Source organism: Lissotriton vulgaris, chromosome 9 (genome assembly GCF_964263255.1).
Source record: "Lissotriton vulgaris chromosome 9, aLisVul1.2, whole genome shotgun sequence".
Taxonomy (NCBI): Eukaryota; Metazoa; Chordata; class Amphibia; order Caudata; family Salamandridae; genus Lissotriton; species Lissotriton vulgaris.
In genome coordinates this window covers 606,516,098-606,530,710 of record NC_141697.1, presented here as the reverse complement: position 1 = coordinate 606,530,710, position 14,613 = coordinate 606,516,098, and the positions used below count along the sequence as shown (strand labels likewise).

Here is a 14,613-nt window from a genome sequence, read left to right as displayed (position 1 = left end):
TGTAGGTAGAACATGCGGCTATTTCAGATTTTAAGCCTTCATCGTCTAAAACAACGGATTTTGTAGGGGAAAAACATTATGATTTGTATTGAAAATACTGTTTAAAAAAAACAGTTTCGTTTGCGTGTAATGAAACAAGTATACTGTTGAATATTGTATTAACTGATAATTATTCTCTGGAGTTTAAACTGCTGTAGTAAATGCAGATATTTTATAACTATTAAAACTATGACCATATTTTTAGTACATGCATTGTAATACCTGAATTGCGTTCAATGCGAAGAATAGAAGACACTCAACTTAAAGATGGCGATATGCTCTACGCACTGGGAGGTGCCAGTCTCATACGTCTGTGTCCGGAAACAGGGACTGGCTGTGGAAAGTTTTCTGGAACAGGAGAGCGCGGCCCTCTGCAGAAGGCGAGAACGTGGGAAACCGGGCAATGGAGTGACGGGAGAACGGACCTGAGCATGGGCAGCCCGGGGAGAGCCGGGGAGGTGATCCAGCTCAATGTGGGGGGAAAGAGGTGAGAGGGCGTGGGTTGCATGCAGAGTGCAAAGGAGGTGTTGTCATTTAAGTGCATGCATAAGGAATGAGAGACTCATGTTTTGGGACAGGGATTGAAAATCATCTGAATGTAGAAGGCAGGAAGAGATTAGGTAAATGTGTGAACTCACTTTGAGCAGAACTCGTGTTTGTTGGAGATATTTGGTATGCCGTGCAAAGAATCGATGATGGATGGAACAGTAACTGGGATTAATGATAGGGTTTGGAGTAGGATGTGAGCATATGGGTAGTGTGCATGGTGACAGAGTCAAAGCAAGAAGAAAGGAAGAGGTGTGTGTGGTCTGGTAAGAAGTAGAGATAACACATCTCAACATGTCTATTCTTCGAGCAGTATACTGTTGTCTTTTTAGAGGTTGACCCCTTCATAGTCAACGGACTCTTATCAGTGTTTTCTAATTGTGAAAATAGTTGTTTGGTTGAGCGATTCAATTTAAGCTTCTGAGGCATTTGATTTGGGGCGCGTTGTGTTGACAACGATCACAAGGATGTGCCACCCAAAGCTTGTGAAGGATGACGCACATCCCCTATTAAACGTATACCGACTGCACGCTGTTGGGAAAACAGCACTTTGCCTAAATGGTCTGTACAGAGGTATTTGTTTAATACAATAACCTTCCATGTTATTATGGTTTATTTTTGGGGTTCCTCCTTATATCGTTTCAGTGTTTGTGATGTGGAGTAATATTAACGTGTCTTCTCGTCCCAAGTTTGCCTCATTTCTTATTACTAGATTATACAGCTCTTAAGTCTCTGAGTGGTCTGCACACTTCCATCCATGTACATTGCTTGTTAGCCCTGCAGCAACTGCATGTCAGCTAACCTAGTGCACAGTAACCCCGCACTGCTTTCTATCATGTAGGAAGGATTGAAATCTGTCTGCCTCTGTCTTTCCAGTCTGCTTACTGATTGTCCAGCGCAGCGAAATCCTTATGACTGCTGGCCTTAATCCACTACCAACACTGCACTGTTTTCAGCCATGAGGACAGCATTGCAATCTGTCTGCACTGTTAACTATAGCGCTGCATACTTTCTGCGGCCGTATGGCACTTCCATCTATGAAGGCTTCCAAGTGCTCTTCGAGCCTGGGCGCTGCCAATGCAGAATGCGCACTGTTGGATGTAACATTGTCTGCCACTCCTTAACACAAGCAGGACTTTAAGCTCTGCATTCCTGCTGTCAGTATATAGTGTCAGGAGCATATATATATATCTCAAAATGGCAACTCCACTTAACCTATTTTTCCTTATCTAATATGCCATAGCAAAAATGCAATAACAAAGCAATGGCTCTGCACCCACATTTTAAAGGTGAGACCTATTGACTTTGCCCGTGTTTGTTTTAATGAGACTGTACTTTCCTGAGATTCTGCAAAATAAATTTGAACAAGCATAGACATGTTGTATTTTTTCATTGTAGCAGCGTTATCAGCCACTAACTGCAGGAATTGGGGTATTGAAAGTTAAGGATAGAGCAAGTAGAAACCATTGTGACATTTGTTGCTAAAAGTGGACTGAGGTCCCAGCATTATACACACAAGATGGAACAGAGAGGCCTCACAGTTTTGTAATGGTGGAGAAAGCTGCATTTTGTATTTTGTTTTGTATTGTGAACCAATGTTAATTTATAGAGCTATTCTATAAGACTTGTATAAGCATGATGATTGTTTGATTGGCCACTAGAGAATACAAATGGCCTCTTTAAACTTCACACAAAAGTAGAAGATCAGTCGTCTCAGTGGTATGACCAATTATGCCAGTGATAACAACCGTATTGTGTATTTCTTGCTAAAATTGAGAGTAACCTGGAAAGATATCAAGTTTGTATTTGGGGACCCTAAGTGCACCTTAAGAGGGTGAGAGTGCAATAACTACTTAACTAGAGATAAGCACTTGTGAAAACGAGCCTGAAAAATAATTTTGGTTGTTTTTACCCCTGGCATCTGCGTCCAAAAGATGCTTATAACCTTTTATTATTCGTTAAGTTCAAGGCTGGTTGTAATCTTAATGGAATATTACCTTTCATCAGTGATAGGGAATGTTTTATTACCCATTCATTTCTCCTACTTACACTTCACTGATTCTTTTTAGGAACTCAAAAAGAATAGTTTCAGTATCCCAAGTACTACAAGCTATGTGTCCTTATAAAGAGGCATGCAGAAGACTAAATTGTCACTCTTTACTTCAGTGGGAGATAGGGCTAAGTATAGTTTTTCTTCTGTGCCTATATTCGCCCTAGTTGGTGGCATAATTTGGCAGTCCCTATTGTGTTATTGCTCGGCACTGTAGAGAAACTTTGAGGTTGCTCCCATATTACTTGCCGCACAGGAGAGTAGCAGGCGGAATTGTCTAGAAGTAAAACAATGGCGGCAGGACATATTGGAGGTGGTAGTCAAGGTGAAAGTACAAAGAGAAAGCTGGGGCAGGGTGGCCTTTTAACAATTTCAACAAGGTCAGTGAGTGGTGTGGTTAGAAGAGTAGGAGCCCAGGAAGGCAACTGACTGTGCAAAGGGAGTTTCTCCACGTTGTTCCAAAGTTTTAAATGAAAACCTGTACAAACCTGATCTTAAAAATGAGGTAAGCGTGTATTAATGATAGAAATGTACTGCTATACTACATGAAAGGTAGATTACAAAAATTAAAGAGAACATTTCAAAATAAAACTAAACTAATATTCTCAAATTAAATTCATACAAAATTATGGCTGAGAGAGGCTATGTAGAAGTTTCATGGCCATAGGTTCTTTTACTTTGACACAGTCCTTTATATCACCAATCGTCAGTGATGCCTGCCCTGTGATATTGTGGTCTAAGTTTGTTCTCCTTGCTATAGCCCTTTATCATGGTTAGCTATAGTAATATTATGGCTTGATGCCTTCTTCCCTGAGGGTCTTCCTTTTCCTAAATAGATAATGACAGCATATAGAACTATTGTGAAGTGTGTATCCCAGATGTATTTCTTTACATCATTAACGGAATAGTGAGAACGTTTTTGGCACCGCCCAAGTCCATTGCAGGGGCTCCATGACTTCCTCCTCCATCTTATTGATGGCGCCGTAGGCAGCTGTCTTGTCTTGCCTTCTTTAGAAACTAGTAGAAAAAAGTGGGAGACCCAATATACCCTTGGAGGCTTGGGCAGAACAACTAATAATAAACGACTGTACGTACAAGGGATTTTGTTCAAAACACTGTTAGGTTATTGCAATCTATTACTTAGCGGCATGCCGCTTGTATTATCAACGGTAAGCGCTTGGAGCCACAATACTGTTGCGTAGCCCGGACTAAATGTGAGCAGCCCCATAAATATTTCCACAAGATGCCATCTGCTTTTTGATATCGACCAAGTGAGCGGCGCCATTCACATTTTCACCAGGAGTGCGTCTGCTTTTGTTGATATTGTGTGGAATCTACTTTAGCCTATTTACAAGGCCCTTCCGTTGTCCGTGACCTGGAATTGTTTTAAAAGCTGCGATTCATCTGGTACAAACTATGTGCCTAACCAGAACTAAGGGACTATTCTAACATTCTACTGTACGTCCTGAAGATGGTCTAACGGACTATTTGGCCAACAAAGACCAAAACGTCGACAAGTTCATCCATTTCTCTAGCATCTTTATGCGTTTAGGGACTGTTTTCTGCTGTTTTAAATTAATTTCCTACATGTCATTCTTTGGAATAGATATTTACACCTATGATTTGAAGGTTTTACTTTCTGTATAACATTGAATAACCTCTTTCATGGTGCTTTGTTATAACCCTCTGTATCCCCTTCCGATTTGTTCACAATAAAACTGTTTTATATTTTGAAAAGTACATACCTGTGTTGCGAAAGTGTTCATCATAGATTAATCACATTTCTAAATGAATGTATTTATGTTTAGATTGCTCAATAGTCAGCCACCGTTTGGGGCTTGACCAGTAAGTAATAGATTGGAATAACCTAACTTAGGGGTCCATTAGGATGGTGGACGGATCGCCACCGCCATGCAGGCGGTGGTGATCCGTCCGCCATCCTTGCCCGTCCGCCACCTTTCTTCCCCCCCCGCGGGGGGACCGTGGCGGAGGGGAACACCGTCCGCCGCTTTTCCGCTGCGGTCGCCTTGCGACCGTGGCGGTAAAGGCCTGATATGGTGTCGGTGTCTATCAGACACTGCCAGCCATATTAGGATGGCCTGGGAGGAATGCCTTTCCGTGGCGGCAATGCCGCCACGAAAAGGCATACGCTTCCTGCTTTGGGGGCCCGTTGCGGGCCCCCAGGGTGAAGGGGGGGGGGGGGGGTGCACTGTCATGTTGTGCTGTGAAACGCACAACAAGCATTTTTCACATTGCAGCGGCTGGTGCTTTAAGCACCTTCCGCCGCAATGTGAAAAATGCGGGATGCATCCGCCACTGGCGGGTGCATCTTAATTGGAGGCACGGTTCCTCCTCCCTTGTGGCGGACGGTACCGGCCCCCGGCAGGCCGTCCGCCATCCTAATGGACCCCTTAGTGTTACGCTTCCTGCTTTGGGGGCCCGTTGCGGGCCCCCAGGGTGAAGGGGGGGGTGCACTGTCATGTTGTGCTGTGAAACGCACAACAAGCATTTTTCACATTGCAGCGGCTGGTGCTTTAAGCACCTTCCGCCGCAATGTGAAAAATGCGGGATGCATCCGCCACTGGCGGGTGCATCTTAATTGGGGGCACGGTTCCTCCTTCCTTGTGGCGGACGGTACCGGCCCCCGGCAGGCCGTCCGCCATCCTAATGGACCCCTTAGTGTTTTGAACAAAATCCCTTGTAGGCACAGTTGTGTATTATTAGTTACTGAAAGCCATACACCAATGTTAGAAGCACAGTTAAAACTTCCTCATGCACAGGGGGCATGTATTAATACATTTTAGAACATTGGAATGTTTAGAGCTCCATTGATGACAGTGGAGTGCTCTGGGCTTCTAATGGCTGATTTAACAGCTGTTGTTGTGAACAAAGGCCTATCGGAGCCTGAGGGGATTTGAACTCCTTGGGTCCGAGAGGCTTTGTTTTCACTAATTAGAACATTCTGCCCTGTGGCGAAATGCTCTCATAGCCTTGGAGCCCTCTGTATCAGGGTCTACCAGCCATTAAAGGCCTGCTCCCTTTTTGAAGACCCTCACCTTTGGTTCGGGCCTTTAACTCTGGAGCAGGCATTTAATGACAATTAGGGCCCACTACGTCGTGCTCTAGGGCTATAATAATCACTATGAGTAGAAAAAGATGATTTTGTGCTGAATGTCTTTCTCTTTAAGAGGACTGTTTGTGGCAGTACAGAACCGCTGAGACCAAAGAATGTTTTCTTATTGATATTTCTTTTCACTGGTGGCCATTGTTGCTACCTGTACAAAACCATTGTGGTTAATGTTTTTCTTCATGATAAGTAATTTTCTTCAGATAACTCCAATGATAGTTGTATCCATTGTGTTCACAGGGTTTTTAGGTCTCCCCGTTGACAGCGCTTGCGAGAGATATTGTATACAAGGGGCTTGCAACCCACCCATTGCTTAACATTCATTGGCTTCATTGTCGCACTCTTATTTTCTGATTTTTAATTGGCCAGCGCATGTTGGTTTCACTTCCTCTTCTTTGGAGTGTGGACCATGTACTGATTACTTCAGTTTGATTGCTGTCCTACCGCTTATAGCGCTTTGATTGTGGTACTACTTTTTTATTTTTTCTTCTTCCCTGTCGTCCTTGTTGTACCTGTAGCTATGCTTTACTGTGCCACACACACTTCAAAGATGCCCTTTTCTTCTTGGAAATGGATGTTTATTACGACAGCAAATGTTATCTTCTTTTATTGTGACAACAGATGTTATGTGCTTCCAAATGCATTTTCAGTAAGACATGGATGCAATTGCTGTCTTTATGTGCCTTTTCCACACATGGGGAGATTAACTGATTTGCTCGGAATCACAGGGGTGTTGTGCTGAGACCTAACACCCATTGGCAAAGCCAATAGGTCTTGCCTTTCAGGACTATTGACTCTGCCATTCTCCTTTGTTCTTGCTGTATAGCAGGGGCATTGCCGACTTTGGTAATGCTTTGTGGCCTTACTGTATAGCAATGTAACTGCTGTGCAGCATGTCTAAAAACAATCATAAAAAACCTATGATGCACCCAGCGCTAATGCATCTTTAAAAAACTGTGCATTAGCTATGACTTCTCATAGCACTTTCTTAAATTAGTTTTAGCCACACTGCAAAGCATCTGCACTACTGTACAGTATGGCTACAAACATTCCCAAAGCCGATAACTCTCTTGGTGAGACCTATTGTCTTTGCCAGTGCTTGTCTTTGCTGCAGTCCTCTTTCACTGAGAGCCAGTTGGGGCTTCTTAGAGCCATCGTTTTTGGGTGTCTTTTTCTCTTTGGAGTTCCTTGTCATCAGTAATTACCGGCGATTATGTTCTGATTAGTGGTACAAGGAGGTCGTTTTTTTGCTGAATCGGATCCTCTTCCACCTATTTTAGGAAAGGAAATGCCCCGGTTACTTACCGGTAATCTTCATTACTCCGAGTCCTAGTCTTCCTCGCAACAGTAATTACTAATGAGCATCCTGCTCCCACAGAAACTCCAAGCAAAAGTTATCATACTAGTCTCCCTATCCCTACAACATGGCCCCCAGTGGCAACCACCAATCACATAAAGGGATACAAGATCCACAACACTACCTGTAAACCAACGCCGTATATATGAAGCCACAACAAAGGGCCGGGAGGGAAGGGAAACTATACTGTGGCGAGGAAGACTAGGACTCGGAGTAATGAAGATTACAGGTAAGTAACCGGGGCATTACCTCCTCGTCCGTCTTCCTTGTCACAGTAATTACTAATGAGCAGATACCAAAGCAATATCAGCTTCATGGATAGAAAATACAGCCCACACACGGAAGGCAGCACAACAAAAACGGCAGTGACAATAATGGAGAGATATACACCTCAAGAAACCACTGAACACAGAACCAAAGAGACAAATGGCAACAGAAGCAACAACCTCAAGCCGGTAACGAGAAAAGAAGGCATGAGGAGAAGGCCAAGAGGTCGACCCGCAAAACACCCCTGGAAATAACCGGAAAGGCGGTCCAAGAAACCGCAACAAAACTAGTAGAACGCCCCCGAAACGAACGAGAGGGAACCACAGACTGAAACAGACAGCAAAAGGAGAGGCACCCAAATCCACAGAAAAGCAGCCGTGCGAGACAAAGAAAACACCAAGGCATGCCACCCAACCAAAAATGTGCAAATGAGTCAACGGGAAGCATCACCTCCACCGACTGACTAATAAGAGCACAAGCAGGCACAAAAGACGGAAGAGCACGCAAGAGCACCAAAACCTTCATAACGCCAAAAACAGCAAGTCCCCCTACTCCAATTGACCAACGGGAACCCCGTGCAATGCACCCAACATCAACAGAAGGTCCCACAGGGAGGAGATAACTCAGGACAAGGGAGTAGAAGTGCCAGAGAAGCGAACGACGAGCCATCACAAGGCCCCCAGACACAAAAGGGAGACCAAGAAAAGCACCAAAGGTAGCCCCGACGAACATTGAGGGGAGAAAGGGCCAAGCCCAACCAACACCGACCCCCCCCAAAAAGCGACCCAACCGAACAGCCTTCAGCTCCCTGCAAACGGAGAAAACAAGAAAGCAGAGCCACCGACCCCAGCCTTGCAACCAAGAATCGGTCAGAGTAGCCTCCCCAGGGCAATAGACGGGCACACGCAGTGACCATCCGAGAGAGAACACACAGAAACGGACGACATCCGAACAGATGACTGAAACCCAGCCACCAACCTAGAACCACCCTCACTAGGGCAGGCACAGGAACCCCCAAATCGAAATCCAGACCTTGGGGGTGCCAATGAGAAAAACAATATAACCCACCATGAGAGACAAAGGGAGAGGAGCCCAAGGCACCACCAACAAGTAAGCGGACAGGAAATCTGGACCCCCAACCAAAGGCACACCGGAGGGCAAGTCCCCGACACCAGGGACTGAAAACAGACGTCCGAGGCAAGGACAGTGCAAGATGCCCAAACACCAAACCCAACAGCGCCCCAAGGGAGCCCCAATGTACATCCGATCCACAGAAGAACAAGGAAGCAAGAGAGTCCGTGACCCACGAGGACCAGGCAACTCACACGGACATGGAGCATTGCAGTTTAAAAGCAGGGTTTGAAAATGTGCCACCGTAGGACACTTTACAGCATTAGCAGGATTCGAAGCCGTGTCCCGTGAGAACCGTAACCACCACAGGCACAAGACCTACCATTGAGCTACAGCTCATGGGTCAGAGAAAAAAGAAGCAGACCCAACCAGACAACCGGGGAAGGAAGAGCACAGTCCCCCTTCCACCAAAAACCCCAACCAGAGGTGCCAGAACCGCAGCAACGAGACGATGGGAGGAACACAGTCCTAAGGGCCAACAAATATGAGAGGTCAAAAGGACAGAGGCATGGAGAGAAGCATCCCGCCAACTAAAGGAATCCAGAAACCCAATGAATGAGCAGAGGCAGGAACACCTGCAAGGACACCAAGCGGAATTAGACGGGATCAAAACATCAAACCAACCAAGGCAGATCCACCACCTGACATAGGCCTCTGTGAGACATCCCATCAAGGGGAGACAGCAGGAAAACAAGCAGAAAACCAGTCCACGCCACCAGGAGAGCCCATTGGACCGACACAGTCCGCATCCAGTCGACAACAAAGAGAGACCGCTGACCTCCCACAGGATCCACACCTGGAGCAACCCGCGGAAGAAGAAGAGGAGGAAGAGGTGGCAGGCAACGGGGACCAGCCAGAGGAAGAAGTACCCCGGCCACGCCCAAGACCACGAAAGTCAGAGGAGCCCGCCCACAACGAGCAGGAGCAAGTGCAGAATCACAGATCAGCACCACCAAGTGAGCACCAAAAGGTGAACACCAGAAAGAGAAAGGCACAGAACCAAAACTCGCAGCGCAGCAACGGCCCCCCAAGACCAGAACCACAACAGGCGTCAGCTCCCAGCACCCGGCATCACAAGGCGGCTGCCCAACCAGGCACCAACCCGGCGCAACCGGCACCCTCCAAGAACAATCGAGAACAGGAGTGGAACAGGTCAGAATGGGCACAGGTCCAAGGAGGCAAAGGAAATGAAAGAAAGAAATTGCCCCATCATCCCATCAGGCCGAGAGCGGGAAAACTACCACGGCCATTCAACATAAGCAGGAAAACCAATGGGAAAGTCCTGCTAGGGAGAAGATTCCTCAGAACTGGGGGAAAACATGTCTAACAACACCAATCCATGTAGCCTCCAACACCTTCAAAACAGATGAAGAGAGAGGCAACGACACAGGCCCCTCACGACGAAATGCGAAAAGAAAGGAGAGATCACCACATCCACCACAGACTCGGAAAACAAGTTTGGAACGAAAGTGCAGAAGAAAATCACCACGACCAGCCCCCCCACCCCCCCCCCCACACAAAACGACCCATAAGACCCACATCCCCGCCTCAACAAGACAAGGGAGAAATCAGGGTCACAAACGGCCGTAACAGAGGGAGGAACCCAGGCCACATCATCCAAAACGGCAGTCACCGTAGAAAGCGAAGGGGCCGCATCCAGAGACCCAGAAGACCCCAGAGCGGCAGCAGAATCCAACGCAGCACCTGCCACCCAAACAAAGCACACACACAAAATGGCATGCAAAAACACCCACGGTAAGCAAGAGCGCTGAAAAGACCCACTATAGCCTGCAAAATGTGAAACAGGACCACATTACCAATGTATGCCTGTCTCTCTGTGTTATGGGCGTGCCGATGGCCGGCCTCCTGCATTTAGTAGGAGCAGAGTATGCAAAAAGAGTTTAATTGCACATACCCAGCAGCCTGAACAGGGACTCGAATCCCGGGACCTCAGAGCAAAAGACTGATGCCCTACCGACTGAGCAAACCAGGGACTTCCATGAACCGAAGGCGCGCCAAAGGCAAGCCCGTCTGCGCCCATCCGCGCCAGACTGGGCGACGGGCCGAGGCCCCATATGCTACCCTCCTTGCCCTCCACAACTTACGCACAAGAAACCCTCCTTCAGCTCAGAAAAGCCATCCCCTCGCCATGCCTTCACACGCTCTCCTTAGAAAAACGTCATACGAGTTGTTCTCACTGTGCGTATACTTTAACTCCTTCCACTGTATCAAAGAAGCAATGGACCAAGATGGCCCTTCTCAATTGTAGGTCCTTACCCAAACATGGCACAGAAATCAATCTACTCCTTTACGAGGCAGAGCTAGAGGTGCTGTTTCTTACAGAAACCTGGCTGTCCCTAGCATCAGACCCCGACATAGTCCAAACACTGCTGCCAGGCTATCTAATCCAACGCCACGATAGACTCTCGAATAGGGGGCGGAGTCGCGATTATTTATAAAAACCACCAGTCCTGCCGCCTTAGAGACAGGACTGTGAAAATATACACTTTTCTAGTCAGCTCTCCCCGTTAAAATCATTCTCAGGTATCCTGGTCTTCCGCCCGCCAGGACCACTAAAACAGTTCTGTAGCTCTTTGTTGGAAGCTACCACCTCCTATACCTGCGTACTCCCCAATTTCACTATTCTGGGAGATCTAAACATTCACTTTGAAGACCAGTTAGACAAAGCAGCGGGAGACCTAATGTCAGACCTGACCTCTTACAACCTTCACTTGAAAAACCATTGGCCCACCCACACCAAAGGCCACCTTCTGGATCCCATCTTTTCGAATATTCCCAAATTAGTTGCAGATGAGCCCCTTCCAATTCCCTGGTCAGACCACTATGTAATTCCCTTCAAGTACCAAACTTCTCCGGAAACCTCAGGCAAATCCCCTACCCAGGTCCCATCCCGCCCATGGGCGAAGTTAGATATAAAAGCCTGGACTTGCAAACTTGAAAGCGCTGGCGGACCAACAACTTCACACCTGGATCGAAAAATCCCTAGACTTAGTCCTGCCAAATAAATCTTGACCCAGTAAAAAGGGAACATTTAAATCTCCCTGGTTTACACCAGAGCTGTGCGAACTTAGGAAACACTGTAAAAAGCTAGAACGCTTATGGAGAAAGGACTGGGCTGCTCAGAGTAAGGGAGAATATAAAGCAGCCATGAAGCATTATAAAGCCAGCATAAAAATCACCCAAGCTGCTTTTTTTGAAGGGAAAAATACAAGCCGCGGCCAACTCCTCAAAAGAAACTTATTACATCATAAGATCATTGATGAAAGTCCCAGAACCACAACCGATCGCTGACCTCTCAGGTCTAAGATGTAATCAGCTAGCTGAGTTCTTCTCCAAAATTGACACTCCAAAATTGACACTATCTTAAAAACCCTCCCGATCCCCAACATTCCCCTAGGCCTGCCTTCCTCTCCCTTTGCATCCGACGCTCCTTACCTGAACTCCTTCTCCCAGGTAACAAAGGAAATGTTTCTAGCAACCTTAAACTCAATCAGGAGCGGTGCACCGACAGATCCACCCCCCATTAACAAACTAAAACTGGTAGCCACCACAGGGACTCCCCTCTTCACCAACTTAATAAACTCCTCCCTCAACCAAGGCACTGTCCCCCCCCCAACTGGAAAAGGGCCACCGTTAGAGCGTTATTAAAAAAATTCCCACCTCGACCCCTCAGACCTGGCCAAATTTACACCAATCTCACTTCTCCCTGGAATCAGCAAGGTGCCTGAAAAGATTGCTAACCAACAGCTCTCCACCTTTCTGGAGTCCAATGGTCTCCTGCGCCTTTCCCAGACAGGATTTAGACCAGGGCAGGGCACAGACACCACCCTCCTAGCAGTGGTCGAAGAAGCGAGAACCATTCTGGACGCAGGGGGATCAGTGGCAGTGATCCTCCTGGAACTTAGTGCTGCATTCGACACGGTAGACCATGCTATCCTTGTCCACCGGCTAAGTAGGGCTGGAGTCACCGGCCCTGCCCTGGCCTGGCTTAAATCTTTTTTGGAGCACAGAACCTTCGAGGTGGCCGATGGGCACATCCATTCTAGAATTCGGCCCCTTCAGTGTGGGGTCCCCCAGGGCTCCTCCCTGAGCCCCACACTTTTTAATGTGTACATGACACTCTTGGAAGAAGTTGTGACACCTTTTGGCATAAAAGTAGTCATGTATGCCGACGACACCCAACTTCTCGTCTCCTTAAACCAGTCGGCCCAATGCTTGGAAAATTTAGCCACATGCCTACAGAATATCTCAAAATGGATGAGTGATTCTCTCCTTAAACTTAATGGGGAGAAAACAGAGATTCTACTACTGGGTGACTCCTCCAAACTCCCCACTAGGCTTCTGTGGCCGCCCTGCATGGGAACACCCCCCACTCCTAAAAAGGAAATTAAGAGCCTAGGCATCTGGCTTGACCAGGACCTCAATTTTAAGACGCACCCAGGAAAACCGCCGGAACTTGCTGTGGCCTTATGCGCATGGCACGCAAAATCCTCCCCTTGATACCTCCCCAGTCCAGGAAACTCCTCATTCTGAGCCTTATCATCTCACGGTTGGACTACGGAAACGCCTTGTACCTGGGTGCTCCAAAACTGGCCATTAATAAACTCCAATACATCCAGAATGCAGCAGCTAGGCTACTTACCGGGACAAAACCTAGATGCTCCGCAAAACCCGCTCTCAATTCTTTACACTGGCTCCCAATCCAAGAAAGATTCATCTTTAAAACCCTCTGTATCTCGCACAAAATCCTTCATGACAGAGGCCCCCCTATCCTGAGTCCCCTCATCAAACCACATAAAGCCAATAGGCAGTTGAGATCAAACATCCTCTCCCTGGCCAGTGTCCCCAGAATAAAAAGAGCACGCTCAGGGGGCCGTCTCTTTTCATACAACGCCCCTAAAGTATGGAATGCCCTTCCCCTCAACATCCGAAGGGAAACCAATCTATTGGCTTTCTGCAAGTTACTGAAAACCTTTTCCTCTGAAATCTCCCGTCCTGGATCTAGCATGTTGAGTAACAGCGCTGGGATGCCTACGGGTAGCTACGCGCTTTAGAAATCCGATTCAAATTCAAAATTCAAACCCCTGCAACCGCGACGCAACCAATGCGCCCATCTGCATCCAGACGGTACGAAGCCACGCCCCCTCACAGTCGACAAACGCGACCCCAGAGCGAAGCTGCTGAAGGAACGGAAGGCCCCCGAGCCCGGTAAGGCGAGCCCACTAATGCAGGACACACTGAAAGGCAGCGCAAAAGGCAACCCGAATGCGCGTAGAGCGAATAGGTGCCGGGTTAATGCAGGGGGCACAATCAAGAAACACGCCTGAGCCGCTGAGCAGGGCTGAGCGTGAAGCTAACAACCATTAACAAAATACGCAGAGTCCACTAGAGCAGGACTCGGCACACGCACCATCCAAAAACAAAGGAGAAGACGCTGAGTCCGCTAGAGCAGGACTCAGCACACACACCAGCTGCAAAACAAAAGGAAAAGACACTGAGTCCAACAGAGCAGGACGCGGAGGCCAAACCAAATTGGCACAAACAACCCCAAGACCCCTCAAGGCAGCTATATCATGACAGGGGATAAAGGAAAAAGTGTCCACCAAGGGGGGAGCAAACAGTACAACAATGGGAATGCGCCCCCCTCCCCCCTAGAACGGGGCACAAGAGTCCGCTATAGCAGGACCGCCGCCCCCAACATACCTGATCAATAGGAACATGAACAGCACACGGAATAGTGCAGAAACAAAAAAACATGTTGTGTTGTGGATCTTGTATCCTTTTATGTGATTGGTGGTTGCCACTGGGGGCAATGTTGGAGGGATAGGGAGACCAGTGTGTTAACTTTTGCTTGGAGTTTCTGTGGGAGCAGGATGCTCATTAGTAATTACTGTGGCGAGGAAGACGGACGAGGAGGTAATGGATACTAGTGTGTTTTTTAAAAGAAAGAGGTCTACCTTTTTCATAGGAAACATTCAGCAGCTTTTTGTTGATGCTGGGAAGTGACTTTAGTTGTAAGACACTGATGTCTAAGTACTAAAAGTGTGTATGTAACGGTTGAAAACTTAGCAAAAT

General features: G+C 47.3%; 1 protein-coding gene across 1 annotated transcript in view; it reads left to right on the top strand.

Annotated features, from left to right (window-relative positions):
- Positions 1–359: 359 nt before the first annotated feature.
- The window catches only part of LOC147691951 (SH3KBP1-binding protein 1-like), a 308,124-nt gene continuing 293,870 nt past the window's right edge, over positions 360–14,613 (top strand). The window contains exon 1 of the mRNA XM_086938233.1: positions 360–526. Within this exon, the coding sequence (XP_086794359.1) occupies positions 471–526 (56 nt within the window). The 5' untranslated portion in view covers positions 360–470. The remainder of the gene's footprint in view (positions 527–14,613) is intronic.